Raw genomic sequence first — 16,532 nt, forward strand, 5'->3', positions numbered from 1 at the left:
CATTTGTGTTTTTAAGTGACCAAATACTAAAATAAATACTTTGCAATGCAACGTGTTTGAACAAAGCAAACTTTATTAACAAATTCTCTTATGGTGTTATTTTTTTTATTAAACCACTACACCTAACATTTCACATCCTTCTTCTTTTTTCTCTACTCTCAACTTTCTATAAAAAAAAGGTCAAAAATGCTTCATTTGCACCAATGTTCAAAATCACTTTTAATTCTGCAGTTCAAAAACATGCTGTTTTATACTTTTTACTCATGCTCTACTTCACATGAAAAAAGATTTTCTTTACTTTGCTTAACTCACTAATCAGCATTCAAATGAATATATTATGACATAATTAACTAGGAATCAATAATTCACCTTTAAAGATTGAAGTATGAAACTTTAATCTACTCACTGTTACCAGCTGCAGCGGTATTAAACATTAATCACCAGCATAATAAATACGACTCTGTGGTAATCTAATGTATTATAGATAGTTTCCACACTGTTCTATTGCTGTTTTTTTGTAAAATTAATCAGGTTGTAAGTTTTATTTAACTAATTTTGAAGCCTCATTAAATAACCCAGAGACCCTATTCTTTCACAGTGTTTTACTTTTTTCAGTTTGTCTCTAATCAGCTCTTATCAGATGAAGACGGGAAGTTTTCGACGCTCGTTCTGCCCTGGGGGGGACTTGTCTTTAAAAATTCAGATGTTTTTGATCTACAGAAACCAAAGTTGTTTATTCTTTTTAATCTGTTTTTTTTCTCCACAAATCCAGTTGAAACCAGTTATTTACATACACTGAATAAAAAGACACAAGCACATTTTTTTCTCATCACTGTCTGAAGTTAAATCAGACCAAACTTTTCTTGATTCAGGCCAGTTAGAAATACCAAAATTATTTCTGTCTGCTAAAAATGTCGGAAAACATTTTAGATTTTTTTTTTCTTCAAATTTAAGTTCTACAGTTTAAAAAGACAGTCATCTATGATCAAATATACGTACATTTTCTAATTTGAAGAAAGTAAAAATAAACAAAAAAATTTCTAAAAAATGTTCTCACCAAGTTTTCTGGCATTGAGCAAATAGAAATAATTTGGGTAATTCTAAGTAACCTAGAAGAAGGACAGTTTGGTCTGATTTAACTTCAGACACTGAGAAAAAAGAACAAAAAATGTGCTTGTGCCTATTTATTCAGTACATGCAAATATCTGGTTTCAACTCTATGGGAGGTATGTACTTGAAGCCGGAAAGATGTTATCTGCCTCTCACCATTTTTGGTCTCTATGGCGTGAAAACCGTCTCAGCTGTTCAGCCAGTAAAAATTCCTACGGTGGAATGAAAACAACGGCGGTAGTAGTACGTTGTTTACCGCTGGCGGTGGCATGAATAGCTGCCTGTTTACTCTACAGGCTGCTATTCTCCGTTCTGAAGAATTTGTGAATGTGTCTGAACAAGCTGGGTAACGTGTCCCCTTACGTCCCCCCCGCCACTCCCTCCTCATTATCTAGTTTGAACGCTGCTTGTTTGTGTTTGCAGCACTAATCCAATAAAGAGCCCAAAAACCCAACTCCCCTCCTCGCGCTCTCGTCTCTTGACTTCATCTTTCAGTCTTTTCGTCTCATTCATCCGGCCGTCTTAAGAGGGAACAAAACCTGTTTGACTTTCGCTGGCTTTTCACGGCAGAAAAGCCGCACGTGGGGGAAGACAATCACTCAACACATGATAAGCGGCCTAATGAACTGCAGTAATCCAGCTTCAGTATCAGTGTTGCGACATTCCTTTGGCGTGAATGGAGTGCGATACACCTGTTTCCTCCCACTGGTTCTGACCGCCTGTGTGTGTTCAATAAACCAAAACGAATATTTGTTTGTTAGAAAAAAGCACACACACAAATGGACCGGATGCAGAGGAGGAGTGAGGAGGGACTAGGGAAGGTCTCCATCGTATCTGTTCAGCTCAAAGTCATCTGGAACCAGGATCCTCGAACAAAGCTGAAACACAAAAGAAGTAAAGTTAGTACATCTGAAAGAAGCCAAGTGATGAAGATATTAGCATCAAGATTTTTACAGAATCTGCATTTTCTTTGTAATATATGAGTTTGAAAATCAGAGGTGCTATAATGTCTTAAAACAATAAGTTCAAAAGGACTAAAATGTCAAAACTATGTTGTGAAAGTATTCACACACCTTAACTGCTTTCAATCTCCATCGCATTCAAACCAAAAATGTGAGTGCATTTTATTCAGGGTTTCTGCAGGCTTGCACAACTCTAATTTTAGACTTTTTATCACCACTATAAATGAAATTTAAGACGTGTGTCATGACAAGAAAATCGCATATCTTATACCGTAGTGCCAATTTATTTTTTTTTTACCAGTATGTACATAGCACCGTACAGATTGGCAACAGAAGTGAGCCAGTGGCGAAGACGAACATCTTTTTTTTTCACAATTGCAAAGTTGAAATTAGAGACACAAATACAAAAATCACTCAATTGTAAAATGGAAGAACATTAGATGTAGAATTAATTTCTTTTGACCAATAAATGTCTTAAAGTGTGGTGTTCATTTGGATCTAAATCCTTTCACTCATATCATGTGGTGGGGATGACTTTGTTCAGCAAATAGAAGAAAGCTGGTGAACGATGCAGTGATGGACGATACGGACCCAAAGTTTTTTTGGTACAAAATATGTTAAAGGAGTGGTATAGAAATGCTGTATACATCAAACTCTGCTACTTTTTTGCCCTTTTAGACTAACTGTTGCTTTGTTCTCTTTCACATGTCACACAAAAACAAGCTGGTCATGGATCGACTTTGTGTCGGAGTCTTTTCCAGAGGTCACTATGTTTGTGTCTCAGAGTTCAGAGTTTCAAACAAAGCTGCTCGGTCTGGAGGTGAGTTGACCGCTGCAACGCTAATGTCCTGTAACGCTGCAGATACTTTCAGTCCAAAATGAACTCCAGAAGCAGCAGATATGGCAGAAGTATACACGCGTTTGACTCTGTCCGAAGATGCTTGTCTGCAGTTCAGATGACCTTTAATCAGATTAGTCGCATTTCGCCACGGCGTTTCTTAAGTTGGGGCAATAAGCAAAAAATATTACGTTTGACTGCCAGTAGGGTGTTGCCATGACAACAGGCCACCGATGTCACTGTGAACGGATGGCTCTCATCGAGCAGCACCGGCTTCGGTATCCCACAATCCTCTTCTTTTCTTCCGAGGCGACCACGGGCCCCCTTCCCCCACGTGTACACCTCACCTTCTGCCAGAAAAAACACCAAAAAAAGAAGAGTTGATCGTCTAATTAATAGGAAAACCTCCTCTTGAGGGGCTAATCCACTCAAATCTTTAACTGACAGCTCTGTGGATTCATAATGGCTCTATCTGTAGGAAGTCTGAGCTGAACAAAGTCCTTCTTTGACAAAGAAAGACCTACAGGCACTGCTGGCCTCTCCACAGGGAGCCACTCGCTGTCACAAAACAGCTTTTTACTGTTTTACACCCAACTGCAACAACAAAACTTACAGACAAAAGACATCTGTTACCCATCTAAGGGCCAACATGGTAAAAGGACAGTTCCAGTGTATAAATGGGTTTGTCTAATTAGGTTCGACAAGCCCTGTGAACCACATAGAAACCAGTAACAACAGAAGAGGGAGAAAAAGAAAGTAGTTCTTTTGTCCATTTCAGCAAATCACCTTTGTTTTGGAGGTGTTGCTAGTTTGCTGGTGAATGACTAAATATCTGCACGCAGGGACAGTTCTTAGAATATCAAACAGATTTTAATATCACTTTGTGGTGAACCACTAGGGGGCTTCACTCAATCCCAGATTACAGGATGTTACGGTTTAGAGATTGTGTGTTTTTGGCACTTTCCTTTACTCTGTTGTTCTGATTTGGAGTTGAGTTAAGACAAGATGCAAGAAAATTGAAAAATGTTAAAACCTTTGCCTCTTTGTTTCACACCATGCGGCTTTTGCTTGCAGCCGTCTTCCATCCAGCCCATCACCCATGACAGACAAACTGCTAATTAGCTAGCTAACAGGCACGAATTGACTAATTGGGAGGTTCTGGGCAAATCTCAGTAGGTCAATATGACATTTTTTAAAAATCGGCCTGGTGTGCATTCATGGTACTGGGTTGATCATGTACACTGCAACTTTTTCACAAAAACGAACTCACGGTTAGCAACGTCAAATGAGGACGATGAAATGGGTAAAGCAAACCACTGTGCAATCAAGTCAATGAATTACCTGCACTGAATTAGAAATGTTATAGAAAAATATACAGAATTTCAAGACCTTACTGTGGACTTAACATGTAAGATTATAATTACATGATTTTAATGATGATAGGTCATTCTAAAAGTGGGCCAGTCTGAGGCTTGAAACTACAGGGCTGACAGTGAGTCCCGCTGCAGCCCAGCTAGATGGCACGGTATATTAGCCGCTAGTTACAGGTAGCTTCAACCGCTTTTAGCTATAGAAGCTAATAAAGATGTCTGCGCACGACTCAAACTTTCGCCTGACAGAAAAATCTCACAAGGAAAAAAGAAGTCAGAGAATATACAAGATTAAATATGAGCCTTACGATTAAACCCTAAACCCTATAAAGAGTAACTCTTAACCCTGGGAATGAATCGACCAGAACAAATGTTTAAATCTTGCTGTTAAATTTGCTTGTAGTTTATGATTTTTGTCCCGTTAAAAAAGCTACACAGATCATTCCCTCACCAGCTCCAATGGCCAGGGTGAAGGCGTCACCACATGCGGCCGAGGTGATATCCTTCAGGCCGAGCACCTGGTAGGGCACACGGCTGCTGCGCCGGGAGCTGCAGCCCATCTGACCGTGCTGGTTGCTGCCAAATGTATAACACCGGCCCTCTTCTGCATATTGAGAGCAAAACGGACAAAACGCAGAAATGATTTCTAACAAAGTGGACAGCTGAAAAATCAGGAGTTTAAATAACAGATGAGATCAAAACTTCTTCATACTCAATCAACAGTGATCGCGTTTCGTTTTTGTGGGAAATACATACACCTAAACAAGGTCAGACACTTGCAGGGACAAATCTGTTTCAGGTATGTGATCATTATATTAGATTTTTGAACCTGTGACAGCAACAGAATGGGCTGTTCCAATGTCGACGTAAACTATCCTCTCAGAGTTGAGTGGGGCTGACTGAACCGGAGTGTAAGAATGAACTTCTTCAACCTGATTCACATGATTCGGTTCCTCCCCAGCTGTAATCATGTCCAGACCAAGCTTGTTGAACCTGAAGCGAAAACAATTTTCAACAAAAGTTACTTATATGCAGTCTCATGTAAGTAACATGCACCACAGGCATGAATTTTATAATAATTTGACCTGTTTTTTAATTTTCTTTTTTTAGAGTCCACTAGTGCATCATGAAATACACTACCGGCCATCCACTGCAATGCAAGAATATTTTTGTTAAATCCAACATGGCAGAGAGATGAAAAAGCAACTCAGGAATATCCACTTCCTCCTTCTACCGTAGAAAGCTCTTACAGGTGAAAAAATATTGCGACATCAAGTAACCCCTAAAGACTAAAATATTACTTATGCATTTTCCAAATAGCAATTTTGTATTTGGAGACAATTACAACTCATCACCAAAAAATCCTAAAAAATATATACATGTATATTTTTACAAAAAATTTTCCCAGTTTTTTTTTTCTTTTTTATGCTTTAAAATAATCAAAAACAGTTTGGAAAAAAAATCCTGAGATGAAGGATCATAATTGATGCATAAAAAGGATAAACAACCATGCAAAAAAATATAAATAAATAAGAAAATAAATCAAACATATTCGATTAAAGCAAAAAAAAAATCTGAATTGAGCATTTTCATTGGCTATTTCTGATCAGCATTTAAATACACATTAAATGTCCAAAAGTCATATAACACTCACAGTGATTATTAAACACAGACTTAAGACGTAACAGAAGTTAAGTGTTACACCAGACCTCATTCTCACTCCTCATTACTAACACACATATCTACATCCTGTCAGCAGAAAGTGTTTTGGAGAATGCTGTCTCACAGGTTATACACAGATGAACTATTTCTTTAAACCTAATCCGTTTCCATCCCACACTCCCTCATAACATAAACACAAGTCTGCAGGGTGTAAAATGAGCAAGTCATTGTTCAGGTCAGGGAGGCAGAGCACCAACCTGTTGCTTCCACATGCCAGAATGTTCCACTGCGTGCTGACAACCATGGAGCAATCCACGCCACACACCACCTTCTGAGCCTCCAACTCTGCAGGCAGACACACCTGCTGGGGACTGTTGTGTGTGTCCTGGGTGCCCAGGCCGAGGCGACCTTCAGGTCAGAGAGCCAACAATCATGCCATCGTCGTAAATCGCTGGTGTTCAAACAACCTTAAAAAAAAAAACAAGTGGTTTGTTTGTTGTACCGTTGTCTCCTCTTCCCCAAGCAAACACCTCTCTTTCATTGGTCACAGCGACGACATGAGAAGCTCCGCAGGACACCTGGACCAACTCATAGCCCAAGAGAGCCTCCACAATCTTAGGCTGCGCACACAAACACAAAAAAGAGATGATGCAGGTATCACATGCTGTATCCTGAATGGATGAGTTGATGTGCAGAAGAAGGTCAAGCAAAGCGGTAAATTGAAACAAACAGAACGTATTGAGTGTGGATGTAGAGCAACGAAGTGAAATCGAGTGTGAACAGAAGAGCTTGAGGTGAAACTTGTCAGTAAAATGGGTTTAAAATGTTCAGTTAAAAGGACTTTTTCTTTTCTAATGCTCTACATGTATATATATTTGTCTGACTCCCCAGTAGAGTGTTGAAAATTTTATTATCATAAGAAGAAAAAAGCAGCTGAAATCAGGGAACAATTAATGATTTACAGTCAAATTCAATCAATTAGAATACACGTTCAGAGGAGGCTTGTTAGATTAATAGTACCGTTTGAAAACGACCGTATCTCTGTATTACAAATGTCTTTTTTAATGGTGTGATGTGATATTCCAATATTAAATGTCATATTTTCATTAGCTATAAGTGGAAAATCGTCATAATTATAATTAACAGGAATAAAGGCTTTTCAAACATCCATCTGTGTGTAATTAATCTGTATCAGGGGTGTCCAAACTGCAGCCTGGGGGCTATTTCCAGACCCTAAATTGATTTTCTATGAACCATGACTGCAATTTCAGAATCTGACAAAGCTGGACCCCCATCAAAGCGGTTGACAGAAATAGTAATTATTTTATTAAGACTACATTCTAAGGGACAAAAAAGTTATGCAAAACAAAAATGTTCATATTTTAATAGCCAGCCTTTTAGAATTTTTAAAAATTGTTTAGTAAATGTAACCGCATTCAACCAATGACTTCTAATCAAAGACAGATTTTAACGCACCCAAATCTGCATTTAGTAAATTCAATAAACTCGAACAAATACAGCAGGTGTTTTCAGAGGAGAAAAAGTGACCCAAATTATGTTTTTGTTCTGAGAGTAGACCACACCCAGGATCTAGGTAAAGTGTTTCACTGAGTGATTACACTTTTCTAATGTATTTGAATAACTATGTGGACAGAAATGTGAAGGCGTACCTGTGTTACATCATTAAAGTTGCCATGTCCCAGACAGCCATTGCTTCCGCTTCCAAATGTCATGATAATACCCCTGTCTGCAAATAAAAACCGGAGATTAACGGCACTTTTAGTCGATGAGCTGGCATGAACGATTACACAGACCAACAGAATCCTCATAATCTCTTTTTAGGAAATGTTTATCTGTGTCACTCTAATAAAATATAATGAAAAAAGGGAAGAAAAAAAACAGAATAATGAGTTTTTAATCCCCTTCAGTTTGTGCCTCAGTTATTAATGAAGTACTTCTTGCAGCGTGAGAGGTTAAGAGACTATAACCCAATTATCAGTTTTTTTTAGTTTCTCTGTTGAGTTCAAAGCGAAAAGAGCTGACCCACCTGTCATGCAGGTGGTGAACAGATCACCACAGGACACGGACTTGATGGTGACCCCTGACTGACCCTCAAGGAAACGGGAAATGAACAGCGGCTGCATCTGATCCACCAGGCCTGGAAGACTGGCCTCTCCACACACAACAGAGGGAGCCTGGAACCAGGTCACACACACACACACACACACACACACAGCCACGCACGCCATCACGCATTGTCTGGAATATTTTGGTCCTACTTAGGTGTTGCTTCAGTGATTGCTGCAGTACGTAACTTATATTTTTGAAAATATGTTTTTTAAACATATTTTTAAAACTGTTGCTTCTCTGGCTCCGTTTTACCTCCCAGGTAATCAGGCGGCCGGACTTGGTGACTCCCATCTTCTGAGTCCTGCCCAGTGAGACCTGAAGCACTTCGGTGTTCAGCATCGGCAGCCGGAGAGGCGCCGTTATCCCACTTCCCCACGTATACACGGAGGACAGCGGGAGAGAATGCACCTTTCCTGAACCCAAACCCACCGATGCATCTGATTAACGCCAAGAACAAAAAACAGGAACGATAAGAATCACAGAGGGAGAGCCGGCCTATGCAAAGTCTAATATAACCTCTGGTCCGGTTAGCAGGAACTCTTCCTCCTGGTCTGCCTAGTGGCTGAACGGTCGACAGCGGTTTCTCAATCCTGGAAGAAAAAAAAACAACTCATGAGTCTTTGTCCCAAATCAGTGCAATTACTTTAATTATTCGTCCGTTACGTACCGGCGCATTTTCACATTGCCAATGTCTGTGTAGAGATTAAGCAGCGGCCGGATGCAGATGGGCAAAGCCATGATTTCATTGAGCTGGGGCCGTTTGGATGGGTCCAGGTTGAGCATGTTGAGGATCAGCTGCCGGAGTTCTGGGCTGTAGCGGTCCGATATTGGAGCAAAGGTTCCGCTCATGATCTTCAGGACGAGGGCGGGAAGATTCTGGAAGGGAAAAACAAAGAAAACAGGTTTTACATGAAGACAGATGCGAGCTTTAACAAAACGTTTCAATAATGAATGCAAGACCAACTGCAGTGCACAGTTGGAAAAGCGTAGCAGTCATGTTGGTTAGGAGTGATTCCTGTCCTTTCTGAACACTAGGAGTTTCTGTATTAAGTATTATAAATCAGAAGGATTATTATGACTGCATGAGCCAGAAGAAAGGCAGGATGAAGGATTGTTTTCCTACAGCCGCCTCAAAAGCTCTCTTTAGGCTGGCCAGCTCATACAGGACGCAGCCCAGAGCCCAGATGTCGCTCTTCTGGTTGTACGGCTTTCCCTCACACAGCTCTGGAGAGATGTAACAGGGAGTCCCCACCACCTGCACACACACACATGCACACACACACACAGAGCAGCCACTGTTAGCGGCGGTAGGGATCAGCTGACACCTTCAGCCAGCCTTCATACATATTGATGGATGGATGGATGGATGGATGGATGGATGGATGGATGGATGGATGGATGGATGGATGGATGGATGGATGGATGGATGGATGGATGGATGGATGGATGGACAGACAGAAAATGCCTAAAACAAATTCCAGACTTTTCCAGACTATTTGGGAACCACGCTTAATGATTAAATTAAATGATCAGAGTTACTTTTGAACCATAATAACTGGAACATTGACCAATATGTTTGATGTGTACTGATGATTTTAATGACAGCAATTGACAAAGTGTAAAGTCTGTTATTTGTTTCACAATTGGTGACTGTATGATGTTATTATGATGTGAAGCATCATAAAAACTGCTGTGAACTGCCGTGTTACTGAAATATGCTATAGATCACCGTGTACGCCTTGCTCTTGCTGACAAGGATCTTCGAGATGCCAAAGTCTCCGATTTTGACGATCATCTGGTGCTTGTCCAGCAGAATGTTCTGAGTCTTGAGATCGCGGTGCAGAATCAGTTTGTTGTGTACGTGGTAGAGAGCGAGCAAGATCTGCACAAAGAAGTGGAGGATGGTGTCCTCATCCAGGAGGGAGTTACAGCGCTTCTGGATGTATTCAGCCAGCGTCCCACCTGCAGGGGAATGCATCATTCACACTGTAGAGATGAAATGTTGTTGGAGTATGAGAGATAGGGATATCAAATCAAATCAGACAGTAAGAACAGAACAGCTTAAGAGGAAATAGAACCTAGAACATGAATATCTGGCAGTTTAACTGAGCTATAATTGTGCTAAAGCATTTTTACTTTTATAACTCCAATTACAAAAGAGATATGAACTTTAACCCATCAGAGAAGTATCTTGCAATAGAAAAGAGAGGACACTACAAAATAAAAGCAACACGTTAAGAAAATACAAGGAGGAATCAACCATTAACAGCTTAGAAACAAGATAAACCTTCTCATATCCCAATAACTGCCACTTATCTACCACATTTATATTGGAGTGATTTGGTGGAGATGCACAATATATTGATGCACTAACATCTGAATCGGCCGATATTAGTCATTTTTTAGCACATTGGTCTTGGTGTAATAAATAAAACTGGGCTGATATTAATAACCGATTTTTATTTCCATCCCGTTGCCATTTGTTTCTGGAGGGGGAGAGGAGGAGGTCGGTCACATGGTGTTTTGTAGTCATCAGTAGCTCTGATTCTATTACAAGTGTGTGCAAATCGTTGTTGATATTCCTCTAATGTCGAAAAAACACAAATTTCAAAATTGTGGTGTTTCCATTGAGTAAGAAACAAACCCTCATTCTCCTACCACTTCTTGTCTTCTTCTTTGGCATTTTCGACTGTTGATTCCATAACTCGTGAGGTGTGAAAAAAAGTGTTTCTGTCACAGTTTTGAGAAACATGTGCATTTAGATATGGCCGACAAACCACCATTTTATCAAAAAACGTGTTTTTTTTTGTGGATTTTTTTAAATTGGCAAGTTAATGGGCTTAACAAGAATATTAATATTGGATATCCAATTTGGCCTAAATTTTCACAAGGGTTTGGGGCTCAAAACAGGCCAAAGTGTTGAACAAACCAGAACTTGGACAATAAACTACTCAGGATCTTAGCAAAGAATCAAGTCCGCAGCATCAGATGATCCTCCACCATACATTACAGTGGATATAAAATACTTTTTTTTCACATATTCATCTTTTGTAATGACGTATAATCTGCTTATTTGCTTTATTTAATAGAATTAAAAGAAACACACATTGACAAGCTAATATTAAAGACACCTCACGAGAAGCTAAATCAGTAAATGATCTGCACATGGGGACATAAAACTTAAAATTATTTTGGTATCATTAATCAGACCAACATTAAAAATCCTAGTCAAGTGATCTAACTGCTCAGAAAGATAATAAAACATTTTTTTAAAGTGCATTCAAAGCTTTTTTTTTTCGCTTAGTCTGAAAATGAAGACAGTTTAAGCTTTTAATCTGATGATTTCAGGGGGTAAAGAAGCTAGTTACGGCAAAGAACTGTGGAATCACCGGTGCAAAGCTATGTAATTTCCCTTATTACACAGTCCTGCAAAACACCTACTTCACACAGACTTAGATGTTAAGATGCACTCAAGTGGTCTGTGTGTGGAACCCTAAGGCATGGGAAAAGTAAACTGGTTTGCCCAGACAAAAGAGTGCGGTGTAACTGGATCCGGCAGCGAGCGAACCTGGTGCGTACTCCATGGCTATCATCAGGGCCTTGTCCTCCAGGAAGTTCTCATAGTACTCGATGATGTTTGGGTGGTTGAGCAGCTTCAGCACCTGACACTCGTTCTGGGCAGCCAAGCGTTCGTCCCTTGACATCTGCTCAACTGGGATCTCCTTCAGGATGACCAAAGCCCCGTCGCTGCGCCTGCGGCACAGGTGGACGATCCTGACCGATCAGAAGAGACGAGAAAAATGTCATCAAAAAAATAAATTTAAAAAATGAAAGAAGAAGGGGCAGGATGATTTGTGGCAGCTCAGTTTTGGTGAAGTCAAAGGGACTGAATGTAGCTGAAGCAGATGCATCTCATTTAGAAAAAAATGGGGTTAGTTTCTCTTTGTTATCTTAGAGTGAATAGTTCCTCAATTGTTTATTTTCCCCTTGAACTAAGATTTCCGATGTAAATTTGGAATCTTTAACGGGGTTAATAAAAAAGTTTTGCACATCTGCTACGAGATTAAATATTTGAAATTTGACTTAAGTATTTCAAATCCATCTTTGGATAATTTTGCATTGCAAATTTGTAGCAAAAATATTAAGTGAAAGGGAAACATAATCTTTAAAGTATTTTATCAAACAACCGGTAAAGTGTATGTCGACCTCCATGCCTGAGTGGAGTTTGTAGAACCAGATTTTGAGGGGGGTTTGTAAGGCTGAAACGATGATTTGAATTAATCATGATTAATCAATCTTTGAAATAACTTTCTACAAATTTTGTAACCGATTAATTCTTAAATGGATAATACAGACTCAAAAAAGAAGCCCATTTTCTGAAAGAACATCTCACTCAGAGCAGTAACTAAGCCAAAACTATGCAAAAAAATGGACTGCATTTAAGATTTAAAAAAATTTAAATGTGCAAACATATTCTATCCAGAACTCCTAAAGTGACCTAGTTTTAACTTCACCGGCTTCAAATTCTGTGAAAAACAAAATCCCCTATCAAGTACCTTTGCTGTTCAATTATTAATTGGTAATGAGTCAACTAATCTACAAATGAGGATTCATACACTACAAAAATGCTGTTATTTTACTTTAGGCAATTGTTCTTTTCTTATTTAAAAACATAATTGGATCATGTGTTTATTTGCACCTTTGTATTGCTAATATTGTATGAAATAAGCCTAAGTGGTTAATTGACAAATCTACATAATGTGCCAATTTTGTTTTATCCAATCAATCGTCCAAATAATCTCCGAATAATTGATTCCAAATATAATAGTTAGTCGCAGCCCTACTTTTGGGGGTGTGTCTCTTCCAACTTTACACACAAAGGGGCCATTTTTGCCCGTTCACCAACTCAAGTTCAGCTCAGTTTGATGGAGAGCATGTACATATATGTGCCTATATGGACTTTGACTGGGCTGTTCTTTGAATGAAACCATTCAAGTTTGTCCAGCTTTGCCCTGTATTTAACTCAATCTATAAACTCTTACCAATATCTGTTACTACTGATAAAAGGCTTCACTAGAGCGTGAAGGTACCGCCACCAATCTTCATAATGATGTGTGCAGTGTTAGTTCTAGGCGTTTTGCATCTCTTCCGCCACGCCTGCTGTTCCCTACATGCCTACATGACAACCTAATTCTTTCTTGTCTTGGTCCTTCCCTGGCCCATAAATAGGTATGTTTTATGCCACAATCTCCATTTTTAACCGACTAAGCAGTGTTGGATGAACTTTTGACAGCTTAAGATATTGCAGTTGTCGTGTCCCTTTCTGGTCGTTTGGGGACTTCATTTGTGAGTAAATGGGGTATTTATTCTGTGGAAAATAATCATATAACAAACATGTCATTTTACTTTTAATGGCTAATTATGCTGTACTTTCTGTTGTACCATCAAAGAGTGGGGTGTAAATACTTTTCCATATGCAGGCAGTTTCAAATCCCTATATAAATATGGCTGTCTTTATAACTAAAGATAGCCATGTTTTATCATGGCTGCTTACTAAAATTCACTTTTTTCTTAATGTCCGGGCGCTCCGTTTTCTCCTCCCTCTTTTTCCTCTCAGCAGAAGACAGACATTCCGTTGGATTTGAAGGGAAAAAGTGGACATTTACCGACTTCTGGCTCTCTTAATAAACTCCGGACAGCCCCATTGTTTCAGGCAGACAAAAGTTTATAACACGAAGCAATGTTAATGTGTGTGAAAAAGCAGAGCTTACCCGAAAGCTCCTCTCCCAACAACTTTGATTTTCTCATACTTCTCCATCGTCGCTGCGCCTCAAACGTCTCCAACCGTCTCCTGGCAACCGTGCGACGGCACTACGGCAACCAGCGAGGGACTAAAAGTCAAAAAGATATACTTTTTTCCTCCTTTCTAGGATTGGCAACAACAGAGGATCTTTTTCTTGCTTCATTTTCTCTTTATGGTTTGGCAGTTGCAAGTACAGCAATTTATAAATAATTAATTATTCTACTGCCTTTCATTATTCCAGAGGTGGGCAGAGTAACCAAAGAGTGTACTCAAATAAGAGAAGCATTATTTTAGCATATCTTTTACCCAAGTAAAAATATGCTAAAGTATTTAGCATACTTTTACTTTACTGAATAGTAAAAGGCAGCTATTTAAGAATGATTCAAGTAAGAGGAAAAAACGTATTTTGTAAAAAAGGCTACCTTAGTTCTAATTAACAGTTCATCAACATCTGATTTATTATCTATTTATGGAATAAAATAAACACTAACATAATTACAAAAATTCAGGCAGAAGAAACTTTTTCAAATCAGTCATCTTCAACCTAAAACATATACTAATATGCTAAAACAGAATAAAGTACTTATTCTGGTGAATAAGTACTTCACCACACAGGATACTGCCACCACACAGAGGATGGTGACAGTATCCTCTATGTACTTTATTGACTTAACTTCAAAATAGCTCAAGCAAGCTCAGCAGATAGAAAATAACAGAACAAATCTTGTGTGGAAATAAACAACAGCAAAAAGAAAATAAAAATCTCATGTTAAAATTATATGTCAATGTCTCAAACATTTTTGGTTAAAGCATGTTTGTTCTTTATTTGGTTTAGCTACTTGCAGTGGATAAAGTATCCAGAAACTGAACTCAAGTTAGAGTAATGATACTTCCTGATATCATTGCTCAAGTAAACGTAAAACCTATTCTTCTGGAGAAATAAAAGAAAAGACTCCTAAAAGTATATTTGTTAAAAAAAAGAGAGATAATCTCTGCTTTTCGCTATGCATTCATTACATAACTAAGAATTACATAGAAAAACTCAGAAATTCTCAACAGATTTGTGGAGAATGAATTAAATAGCTGGAACAAAATGTGCAATAATATAAAGTGTGTCAAAACTTCAACAGCTTGAGGTAGAAAGTTGTACAGCAGTCTGGTGGTTCTGCCTCTGTGAAATCACACAATTCATAAAGGCAGCAGTTCATCAAGTTCACAGAGAGGGTGTGAGGAGTCTCTGACAATCTTCACAGTCGTGTTCCGGAAGCTTCTCTGAAACAGATCCTGCAGAGAGAGAAAAAGAGAAAGAGAGAGAGATAGAGAGGTAGACTGAGAATAGGCATTGGTCCATCAGGCTATACTTTAAATAGCATTTAACAAAATGTCTATTAAGATTCATTTAGATATCCACATAGTAGTGCTGTTTTCATTTTAAAGGTACAAAACGTCACCAAGAAAGTGTGGTCTAAACCTTTTTAACAAGATAAAGAACAAAACTCAAGGAACATCTGCTATTTTATCAGCACAAACTTGACCTCTTGTTCCATCGATGAAACTAAAACCTACTGTTCTCCATCAGTGGGTTCTGACTCTCCCTTGAGTGTCAACTGATACTCTTTATAAGGCTGCGACAAATACAGTACAAAATAATCATGATGTGAAACCGATGCCGATTATGAGGTTTCTTGACTAAGTTCAAGACACAAAAACAAAACTCCTTCATGTGTTATGGTCGGATCTCAGGGTTATTATTCTGACTCTGGAAATTCGAATCAATACTTTGTCCAGGTGTCAAAGCTAAATGCAAAACCTATGTATTTACATATACAGCACATTTAAAAACAGCAAGTCACAACAGACAGGAAGTAGAACCAAAAGACCTGAATGATGTGAAAGGTTGATACGACTACAACAGTGTCATGATTGTGCGGTGGTTGGTGGTGGACCCAAACAAAGAAAGGCAGAGGTGGCAAGTAGAGTTTGCAGCTTAATTTAAAAAAAAAGAATAACAAAAACCTTGGAGCAAAAAACCAAACAGGACGCCAGGAACAAAAACATTAGAACATTAATTTGTTCTAAGCCTTTGATCAGGGCATGGATTGTTTTGGAGTCACCTGGTGACATCGTAATGAAAACCTGTATATCACCTGCTTAGCTATGGTAACTAATCTTATTGCTTCTTTCTAGCTGCAGCAAGCTAGAAACAAGCTACATGCTAGCAGGAGCATGTAGATATAAATAGGAGGGATAAAGACATCCCAGATGCCTGACTGAAACCAGCCTTGTAATAGTCGGGACGAGTTGAGATAAAAGCACGTATTATTGTAAAACCTAGTATTTTCATTCTAGTGAGTGTATAATTTAAATTTTTTCAGAATGTCGTCAACCTAAGCAGCCATTTTTCAAAATTACTCATTATTTTAACCTTCCAATTGACTGCCTTTAGGTCTGCAAAATGTCTCTTTCTGAGAAATATGTTCCTGACCCACGTGGACATAAACGGGTTATGTGAAAAGTTAGGTTGAGATGTAATTTTGTCATTAGTGGGACATCAAGTTCTGGAGTGTTGCTTCCATATACCTGGTAATTATTAAGCATCTTCCCCATTTCCTACGCAGGAAGGAGGGTCTGCGACCACTAGTGTCTTCTGTCTGCCA

At 38.8% G+C, this 16,532-nt stretch overlaps 1 protein-coding gene and 1 long non-coding RNA gene across 2 annotated transcripts; one reads left to right on the top strand and one right to left on the bottom strand.

Moving 5' to 3' along the window:
- Window positions 1–55: 55 nt before the first annotated feature.
- nek8 (NIMA-related kinase 8) lies at window positions 56–14,603 on the bottom strand. The gene is made up of 15 exons (XM_015011236.2): window positions 13,844–14,603; window positions 11,641–11,846; window positions 9,802–10,034; window positions 9,196–9,327; window positions 8,740–8,948; window positions 8,589–8,662; window positions 8,325–8,509; window positions 7,990–8,137; window positions 7,613–7,689; window positions 6,445–6,562; window positions 6,200–6,350; window positions 5,110–5,273; window positions 4,732–4,884; window positions 3,102–3,260; window positions 56–1,988 (listed from the first exon to the last, which is right to left on the bottom strand). The coding sequence occupies exons 1-15, from the start codon at window positions 13,888–13,890 to the stop codon at window positions 1,960–1,962; spliced, it is 2,085 nt and encodes a 694-aa protein (XP_014866722.1). The 5' UTR covers window positions 13,891–14,603; the 3' UTR covers window positions 56–1,959.
- LOC148155907 (uncharacterized) lies at window positions 6,240–7,052 on the top strand. Its single transcript, XR_015765131.1, has 2 exons — window positions 6,240–6,356; window positions 6,493–7,052. It is a non-coding gene; the product is annotated as an uncharacterized LOC148155907 (long non-coding RNA).
- Window positions 14,604–16,532: the final 1,929 nt, after the last annotated feature.

The sequence above is a fragment of the Poecilia mexicana genome, unplaced genomic scaffold (genome assembly GCF_051168715.1).
Source record: "Poecilia mexicana isolate PSO_F unplaced genomic scaffold, ASM5116871v1 scaffold_13, whole genome shotgun sequence".
Taxonomy (NCBI): Eukaryota; Metazoa; Chordata; class Actinopteri; order Cyprinodontiformes; family Poeciliidae; genus Poecilia; species Poecilia mexicana.